Here is a 10,067-nt window from a genome sequence, read left to right on the forward strand (position 1 = left end):
GCTGATAATGACATCACAAGTTTGAAGCTCACTTCTCTGGTTTCTGGCCTTGAGACGGTAGCGCATGTTCACAAACATTGATTAAACTTTCCTAAGCCATGGAATTATCATATTGGACTGCTTAATTTGGGATGTGTTCCCCTTTAATGAATGAAATGTATATTTTAACAAAATCTAACTGAACATGACACAGTTATACCAAACATAAAATGTGTTAGAATATCCAGTTACTACAGAAAGACACCACCACCTTAATTTTTTTTATCATATTTCAAATATAACACTACATTGTACAGAGAGAGAGATTTCATAATATATATATATATAAAAAATGTCATTCTAACAAAACAGTATCAAAAGAAAACATAGAACAAAAACTAATACAGATAAAAAATAAAATTGTACGAGGGAGATGTCAATTCAGACATAATATAAGTCATTTGTTTTTATTACATATAATTTTCCCGATTATTTAAGTGGTCTCAGCTATTAATATAAAATTTGTAACCCGGATGCTATTTTTGTTTCCTAGAGAAGGCATGACCCGCCCTCCTCTCCCTCTGATTGGCTAGTGTCCGTTGCCTTCGTTGGTCTGATTGGTTAGATTTAGATATGAGGTGTAAGATTGGTTAGGATAAGAAGGGAGTATCAGGATCAGCCAATAGGAGGCCGAGTAGGGCGGGTCATGCCGTTATCATTTCCGGATCATACATCACATGTATTATAGTGAAATTCAAACTTTTCCTAGCGGTTATCATTTAACAATAATTATGCAACAACGGTGTTAAGAAGGTCATGCGAGTGCATTTGTTTTAATTGCACAGCATTTCCGGTACGTAGCATATATGCCGTTAGGTAGCTGAGGTATGCTATTGACGCTCAACAGACGGAGGATAAAGTCATCTCTTACTGGACCTGGATTTTAGTGTTCAACACAAACAGTTTACTCTCCTTTTTACTTTAAGAAAGGCTGTTTGGTAACTTGCTACATTAAAACCTTGTTAACATTTTAACGATCATAGTTTATCTTTTCCTTGACACAGCATTTTATGTTGGACCATAGTTAAGCTGGCGTTCTTGTTTTACTCATGAAGAATCATCACTTGAAAAGACAACCTCTGGATTTACTTTGGTCAAGCTTATCATCATGTTGTCTTACTGTGTCAAAAACGTCCTATCAAGGCGCCTACAGGTATTGAAAACCTCCCAGTGCAGAATAACACTGACCTTGCAGCACAGCAGGAGACACTGCAGCACATCATCCACTGATCATTTGGATCAGGTCAGGACTTTGCTGCAGTTCTGCGTGGACAGACACTATGTTTCACCCGGTCAAACTAACACGGAGCTGTTCCAGCGTGGGCTGAGCTGCAGTTATGGACCTCTGGGCATGGAGCTGAGGAGAAACCTGCTGGAGCAGTGGTGGCACTCGGTGACCAGGTCCACAGCTCAGGTGTTTGGGATCAACACTCTGAGCAGCCGCAGCATCAGCAGGGACACAGCCACAGATGGACGGGGACAACTGAGGGTTGTTGAGTCTGAACATTTAAAACACATACTTGAACAGCGAGAACTGAGCAGGGAGCAGCTCATCCAGAAGGTACAGACGCTCATTCAGGGGTCTCCATCTCTGAGGACAAACTTTCTACAAGGTAGAGTGCTGTATAGAGACTCACTGTTTGATTGTAATGATACTGGTGCGATATGACAAGTAGCAGCTGCACTGGTATATAGTGTATGATGATTATGATGGCATGAAGTTTGGTCCTATTGCAAGGAGATGTCAAGTAAGCTGGCAATATAAAAATCGATATCATGATATAGGACTAAATATTGTCTTAGATTTTGGATATCGTAATACTGCAGGTGTCCTTTTCTGGTTTTAAAGGCTGTATTTCAGTAAGGTGATGTCATTTTCTGATCTTACCAGACTGTTGTAGCTTTTTTATTATTTGCTTTTACCCACTTACTCATTGTATCTGCTTTACTGATGATTATTTATCAAATATCTCACTATGTAAATATTTACAAAAGCACCAAAAATCAATCCTACACTATTGCCGTAATATCAGTGATTTATTTGGTAAAAAATATTTGATTTTTTTTTTTTCTCCATATTGTTCAGCCCTGACTGCAAGATGGAGCATGCTGGTTCAGCAAACCTTCATGGTGCTACAATAAAATGAGAAATAACTGGAAGTCTTAGGTGACTTTCTTGGCCTTGGTTGACTCCATCCCAGTGCAAGCTCCATCCATCATATCAGTCTGTAAACTGAATTTGAACCAAATATCGCATCAGTCCAATTTTGTTAAGGGACAAAGGGATAGCGCAGCTCACTTGTGAACATAACTGATGACACCTACCCTCAACTAGTGAAAAAAAATTGTTCTCAGGTGCCTTGGAGCAGGCCGTCCCGGCGTTGGCACTGGTAAACAGGAAGCTGCCCTTTGGCCTGGCTGAGACTGGTCTGTGTTTCCAGCCCTCAGATGGCTCTGGTTGGTGAGGCTTCATCTACTGTCTGTCTTTCTATCTGTCTGTCTGTCTGTCTGTCTGTGAGTGTATGGACACATACTTGTAAAACGTTTATTCTTGTACTTCAGATTCTCCAGATGAGATTTTGAAATGAGAGCAAATGAATTAAGCTCCTTCATACTCAATATGGCTTGATAAGATTCTATTCATATCACTCGCATCTTATATGAAGACGATTATGCTGACTTTACCAGCAAAAGTTAAATATCTTTTTTAATCATTAAATCCTGTCCACACATTGTTCTGACTGTGGGACACTAGCAATATGTACAACTCACTGTGGAACCTTACTGTGTTTCATAACAAATACAATGAACAGGTAAGTATGTGCGGTGCTACTGTAGATATAATGTAATGGTTCTATTCTGTCAGCCCCGCTGAGGTCACCCAGACGTCCCTGGTGTGGTTCTGCTCTACTCGTACCTCTTCCCAGTGGCTGGATCACTGGACGCGACAGAGACTGAAGTGGTGGAGGAAAGTGAGTGTTGTTTAATATGAAGGAGTGTTTCAGAGCACTGCATTAAAGGTCCAGTGTGTAGGGTTTAGTGGCATCAAGCACTGAAGCTGCATAACTGAATCTTCTCTGGTGAGAAGAACTATGGTGGCTGATGGGAAAAAGTGAATGGTCCTAGCGAGAGCCAGTGTTTGGTTTGTCTGTTCTGGGCTACTGTAGAGAAAAATATGGGGAATTGCAGCTCCATATGAAGATATAAATGACTCATTTTAAGGTGCGAAAAACACAAGAATTGATATTCTCAAGTGATTATACACTAATGAAAACATAGTTATTCAGATATGCATATTAGCTGATATTGTGTAGTGCTAGCTGGAGCACAAAGAGGTTTATGGTCCTATTTTCGTGGGCTTCTTACACTGAATCCAGTCTAGTCTGAAAAGGTCTAAGTAACTTATGACTTCCCATCACTGATACATAGTTTTCTAACGCTAAGATTCAGTCCCCCCCCCCCCCCGGACACTACTATTACCCACAGAAAGCTGCTGATGTTTTGATGTGTATGTAAGACTTTAGTTGCAAAACTCAACAGTGAGATGAGAGGGGGTTTGGGGAGGAGCCAAAGATTGTATCTCAGGTACATGAAATCACGTCTGCCCATGTCTTTCCAGTTTGCCCTGTCTCCATTGGACTTTAGCAGCAGAGATGTCCCAGAGGAGGAACTTGAGGAGGCGGCGTCTCGTGGTGTGAGGATCATCTACAGTTTCCCATGGGGAGAGGAGCCCCTGGAGACGCTATGGAGCAGAGGAAACACGGAGCTGCTGCAGACACACAAAGGAGTCCGTACCAAACTACAGGTCAGTCTGCACTGTACGTCTGAATTTAGCGTCTTACCTGTCAAGCTGCTGTTGCTGAAAAGTCACATACAGGATGTAGAAGCTTTGCAGTTGCAATGTTAACCTTGTCAAAAACAATACATGGTTACATGGTTAAAAGCACATATAACACAGTTTAGAATTTCATGTAACTGCTTCAGTTTCAGCGTCCTGGTATTAGCATGCTGGCTCACTCTGACACCATCATGACTTAAAGGATTACTTTAATATTTAATATTTAATATTACTTTAATATTACCGGATTTACTTTAGTGGAATCCTTCAGTAGCTTTAGTACATAGGCTAGTGCGTGAACAGTTCTGTTCATGATGAAGTTGGTTGTCTACATGTATGTGTGGTTAAAAGCAAATATGTCTTCGCCCTTACTGGGACACTTGAATAGGACAAAGCCGTCGTCAATGTTAATACACAGGAGCAGCTTTTCTCTGCTATTGTTGCCTTTCTTCCGTGTAATCAGTCACATGCAGTGTTAATTGTCTTTCTAAACTTGCTTCAGTGTCGAGATGGTCGTAAGTCAGTTCCTCACGTCATCTCAATAACCGGGAACATGGACCGTGGTGTGTTGGCCTTTCTGTTCAACTCGCTCCAGCAGCTCAAGAAAGAAGACAGCAAGCAGAAAGTGCATCAGAGAAAGGTGATGACCCACAGCTGTGCAGACGATTAATATTCCACCTTCTCACTTGACAGTTGTCCTCTCTTTTGTGGTGTGGTCTTCTGTCATTGAGTTCTTTGGTCACTGTTGATTTCAGGTTCTGAAGTTGCATCCAGTTTTGGCTCCAGTCAAAGTGGCTTTAGACATTGGCAGGGGAGCCACTGTGGAGCTGAGGCAGGTAAGAAGAACGTAATATGAGTGGACATCAGTGAATATTGTTTTTTATATCTTGATCTGTGTGAATCCACCATAGAAAGTGAGGCAAGTGCTGGTTGAAAGGGTTCTTTTTTAATTGAACTTCTTTTGCTCGGTCGGCATTACTGAAAGAATATTAATTAATATCTTATTATTCCGTAGGTGTGTGAAGGGCTGCTGCAGGAGTTTATGGAGGCTAAGATCTCTGCGTGGCCTGGGTATCTCGAAACTCTGCCAATGTCAATGGAGCAGCTGAACGCAAAGTAAAGTACAGTTCAGTGTCATTACTGAAGCAAAGTTGCTCATTAGTAAAAGCAGCAAATAAGCAGTGTGTCTCTTGCTGTGGACTGATGTGTGTCTCTGTGTCGATGCGTTGTAGGTATGATGAGATGGGAGTGCTTTTCACCGTGGTGATCAGTGAGAACACACTAGAGAGCGGCCTCCTTCAAGTCCGCAGCCGAGACACCACCATCAAAGAGACCAAGCACATCTCTGAGATCAAGAACTTTCTCTCCAGATACATTTCGGCAGCCGACAACATCTGAATGGACTTTTGTACCTGGAAGAGATGCAAAGCTTAGGCAGCACAACATTCAGACTGTCCTTTTAGTTGCTAAAACAAAAAACTATTGCACATCTACAAGTCAGGGACGTCCCTGTGAGGACTAATCTTGCTGAACAGAGCATTTAATGGAGAAGAATCTTCTTCTGAATAACTCCTGGCTCAATGTGACGCAATTAGGAATTGTGGATGTTTGATATGTTTCGGTATATTTGTCTCATGGGTGGCCATCCTGTACCTCGTCTTTAAAGGCTAAGAAGCTATTAGTGAAAAGGAGATGTGTGCATGTACCCCCCAGATTTCTGTTGGGTATGACTAATGTATTCTCACTCATCCTGCAGCCTCCTTTCAGTACTTGTTAGACAAAAAGGTAGATGAGTGTGATGAGGTCTGTCACTGTCTGAATTTGACAGGGTGGCATTTACATTAGAGAAGGATTGGGATAAACACATGGTATGGTTATGTCTGTCTTACTTTCTATTAAAATATCCAAAACTTCTCTTTCATATTTGTTTGGTTTTGTTGTTCAATTCAATTTAATTTATAAAGCCCAGTATCACAAATCGTGATGAGTCAGTGTTTCTTTTGAGGATCAAAGAACATTGTTTTTTTTAAGATGCATTTATTTTGGCATTTTCACCTTTATTTGACAGATGACAGAGTAGATTACAGACAAATAGAGGAAGAGAGGAGTTTGACATGCAACTAAAGTCCCAAGGCTGGAATCAAACCCATGACCTTGTGGTAATGTGACATGCGCTGTAACTTATTGGCTACCAAAGATCTTTCTTAATCATGTGAAAACACTTGAGAGTCTGGCTTCAAGGTCCATTTTACAGCTGTTCATGAGCTTTCAATAATATTACACAGTCTTCATCCTATTTTACATATATTTCTTATAACATGGAATGTGAATTGTGACATTACATGCATGTATAGTCAGACTAAAACTGAACCGATAGTTCCTAATATATATATGACAAATATGCATTGTTATGTATCACATTTTAAGTTTCATGTCATGATGATATGTCAGTTTCATGATGATATGTTGCTCATGCAGGCTTTCATTCATTCATTCATTCATCTTCTAAACGCTTCATCCTCTTGAGGGTCGCGGGGGGGGCTGGAGCCTATCCCAGCTGACATCGGGTGAGAGGCAGGGTACACCCTGGACAGGTCGCCAGACTATCGCAGGGCTGACACATAGAGACAAACAACCATTCACGCTCACATTCACACCTATGGACAATTGAGAGTCCCCAATTAACCTAGTCTTTGGACTGTGGGAGGAAGCCGGAGTGCCCGGAGAAAACCCACGCTGACACGGGGAGAACATGCAAACTCCGCACAGAAGGGCTCCCACACCCGGGATCGAACCGGCAACTCTCTTACTGTGAGGCGAGAGTGCTAACCACCACACCACCGTGCCGTCCTGCAGGCTTTCAGTGTACTATAATATATTATCTTATTAGGGGTTTGGTAATATTTCAGTTGCAGCCATTAACATACATGCCTCTATTAAAAGTATTTCTCCTTGGGAAGAGGATTTTTTTAATTTATTTTTTTATTTAACAGTTTCTGTAATCAATTTCTAAATTCTTTTTAAGTGCAAGTCTACTTAAACACGTGGCGAAAACTACTTGAGTTAGACGTACACTTGAAACAATGGTCACTCATGAGCAAGCAGTAAACACAAGAATGTTACAGAAGGTAAATAAAGCACAAAGTGGTCTGTAGCTGCTGGCAGAGCTAGATGTGTTTGGTATGAATGTTTAAGTTCGCAGCTCCATCAGCAGTTGGATTCTGACCCTGCCCGGTCGAGTATGTGGTGATCCAGGCATCGATCACAGGTTTTGCTGCCACAGTAAGGTTTTCTATACCTCTGTAACCACGTAAGGATGAGTTTCCTCCAACCTGGATCCACAGCTGGAGAGCAGTGTACAGAAGGTTAGAGAAATCAGAATTCTTGGGACATCCTTGCCTCTGTTTGCAGAGTGCAAATGCCCATCCTGACCAATGGCCACCGGGTGCTGCTCCTTGTGCCCCCCCAGATGAGGCTGGTGGGTCGATGTATTCGACAAAAGCCTCGACTTTACTGAGCTCACCTATCCCAGTGCGATTTCTGATCATATTGCTGAGATCTTGCCAGGGAAAGTCGTGGAAATGTTTGATTGCACGTATGGTTGTCACAATGCCAGTCAACATCTGAAATTCTGTTTGCTGGCATGCCTTCGCCAAGTACAGAGAGACTGGTCTCAATGACTGCTCCAACGCAGAAAACATGTCCTGCAGTTCTTGGGAAGTCTGCTTTTGTTGGCTCCAGTGCATACTCAGAAAGTCCCAACCCTTAATTACCATGTTATGAGTGAAGTCAATGTTGTCAACGTGAATCTCACGTCTAGCTTCAGCAATGACCTTTCTGAGCCTTGTGGTTGTGATGTTGCCTCCACTGGTAAGAATGGTAACTCCCAGGACCAGCATGCCCATAATATCATTTCGGCGCACTGTGCCTTTCTGGAGGCTTAAGGCAAATACGAGTAGGTACTCCAGTATGGCCCGTATATTCCCCGTCCGGATGGGCATGGCAGCACCAGTTTGCATGTTCAAGTTGTGGTACCCAGCCAGTGCCCACAGGTGGAGCTCATTGGCAGCAGCTACCGGTTGTGATCCCTGGGGTTGGTTATCAGGCATATTTGCGCTGAAGTGGTTGTTCCCAGCACTTACATCAGTGATCCACACAGCCCAGTGAGCTGGGTTGATGCAGATAAGCCCGTTTGCATCTGGTTGAACCGGAAAGCCAACGGGCCAAGGATTCCAAAGTCCATTAACCTCAAGTTCGAAGGGAACAGTGATAACATCTACATTCATCGCATTGGGCCTGAAGGACTCGATGGTCAAATGACAAAGTTGGTTCTCATTCATGTACATCTTGTTGTCAAGAATAGAAAGTCCTCCTGCCACAGCACTGAGGGATATTACCGCCTGTATCAAGTCTGGGTTCTGGACCATTCGTTCGTCTCGGAGAGCACGACCCTGCTGGCGAGCGAGGATCCCTCTTGCAAGTTGATTAACATGTCCTCCTAGTGAGTTGTGTGGAGGGAGTAAATGCATCCATTGACTTAACCCACCTCCTCGCAGCATGGCTAAACCTCCCAATTGAAAATTCATCGAGACCAATTGCACAGTCAATGTAGAAGAAACTACAAAACAAGCCAAAGAGTTTTAAAACTCTCAGATTTCTTTGATATCTGCCTCTATCAGATATTTCCCTGTGGAAGCAACCTGCGCCAGTCTATGACTTGCACATTTGAGTAGATGATGACTGATGGGCAGAAAGTAACAAACAGTATTTTTAACAACTCTTTTTAGTGTTATGTATGTACTGGATCAGGCACTCTAACATCAGAGTGTTTATGCATCCCCAACTTTTCCCACTCGCTGTAAATGTGCCACTCATGCTGCCTGCTACGGGGAGTGAACAAGAAGCTGTTAAATCAGGCTCAAGTCGAGACCTCTGCCTGCAAACGCCAGTAGTGCATTCATGTGCTCCTCGGATGGTCGGTCTTCTAACTTCAGTCTGTTCATGAGCTTTTAGTTGTAATTTGCAAACAGTATGGATGCTACCAAGAAGGTGTGTTGTATATTAGAGAATGTTTTGTATTTACAGAATGTTTAAACATTCATTGCTAATGAATCACAAAAAGGAAACGGAGCAGGTGAGTGATGAAATACGATCAGAAACAAATTTTTCAGATTATTCCGACACCACATGAATGCAGCAGTAGGCTTCAAACACTGCTGCTACTTGCCCCTTAAAGAATATCGTAATATCATATTGAGCATACATAGCCTACTAGATACAAGCAGGGTTCTGAATTAATGAACACTTTATCTTCATTAATTTGAACTTGGCCTATACAATACAATAAGACTGTTAAACACAAAGGTGTCAAACACAGGACACGGGGGCCAGAAGGGTCCAATCTGGCCCTCTAGATAACTTTGCACACCTAATGTTGATGCACATGTGAGGGCTGAGAGGTTTCAGGAGCAATTTAAACAGTGAGCAAATACTTCATGTAAAATATTGCCTCAGAGGCTTTTCTTCTCTGACCAGAACACAGCTCTCTGAAATAACAGTAAGTACTTTCTATGGTCATATTTAAAGATATTGAACAGTGTGCAAAATATTGTCAACCAGCAGGTTCAGTACAAAAGAATCTGTATCAGACTAATATCTTAAAACAATATTACAGGAACCCTGCTGCTGAGGCACTGACAAAACTTCCGATTGTAAGGTAGGGGATGACTTAACGTGCTTCTTCTATAGCTTGCATTTCAGTGGGTAATTATGAAAATAGTCACATGTAATGTCAGTGAATAGTAGACTGGCTGAATGTAGAAAAACTTAGACATACTGTTGAATTTGCACATGATTTTTCTTTCTTCTTTGTTTGGTAAATGGGTGAACGTTTTCGGAATGAAACAAAAATTCTAAGGGGTTGATATTTATAGGTTATTATGCAGTGGTTTCAGGGGTCATGTCCACTTGAGATCAAAGTGGGCTGTATGTGGACTCTGAACTAAAATGAGTTTCACACCCCTGGTTTAACACCTCCTGAATCCAGTCACACACACATAAACACTCACAAACATCACATTGGCCACAACTGGACTGGACTGTGGAATGTGTTTGCCATTTTAATCTGATTTCTCATTTCTATTTATGAGCTTATTTTAACTTATTTTATGTCTATTTTAATGACTAGTAA

General features: G+C 41.9%; 1 protein-coding gene across 1 annotated transcript; it reads left to right on the plus strand.

Annotated features, from left to right (window-relative positions):
- Nucleotides 1–703: 703 nt before the first annotated feature.
- polg2 (polymerase (DNA directed), gamma 2, accessory subunit) lies at nucleotides 704–5,855 on the plus strand. The gene is made up of 8 exons (XM_049570090.1): nucleotides 704–1,652; nucleotides 2,395–2,500; nucleotides 2,906–3,011; nucleotides 3,659–3,844; nucleotides 4,380–4,517; nucleotides 4,633–4,713; nucleotides 4,893–4,993; nucleotides 5,110–5,855. Exons 1-8 carry the CDS (start codon nucleotides 1,148–1,150, stop codon nucleotides 5,273–5,275), a joined length of 1,389 nt encoding a protein of 462 aa, XP_049426047.1. The 5' UTR covers nucleotides 704–1,147; the 3' UTR covers nucleotides 5,276–5,855.
- The last annotated feature ends 4,212 nt before the right edge of the window (nucleotides 5,856–10,067 follow it).

Source organism: Epinephelus fuscoguttatus, linkage group LG3, assembly GCF_011397635.1.
Source record: "Epinephelus fuscoguttatus linkage group LG3, E.fuscoguttatus.final_Chr_v1".
Taxonomy (NCBI): domain Eukaryota; kingdom Metazoa; phylum Chordata; class Actinopteri; order Perciformes; family Serranidae; genus Epinephelus; species Epinephelus fuscoguttatus.

Bases quoted from the DNA above. Each gene is read 5' to 3' on its own strand.
- polg2 (XM_049570090.1), top strand. From the start codon at position 1,148: ATGTTGTCTTACTGTGTCAAAAACGTCCTATCAAGGCGCCTACAGGTA. The intron at 1,653-2,394 runs GTAGAGTGCTGT...AATTGTTCTCAG, and splicing joins GAGGACAAACTTTCTACAAG to GTGCCTTGGAGCAGGCCGTC. The intron at 3,845-4,379 runs GTCAGTCTGCAC...AACTTGCTTCAG, and splicing joins GAGTCCGTACCAAACTACAG to TGTCGAGATGGTCGTAAGTC.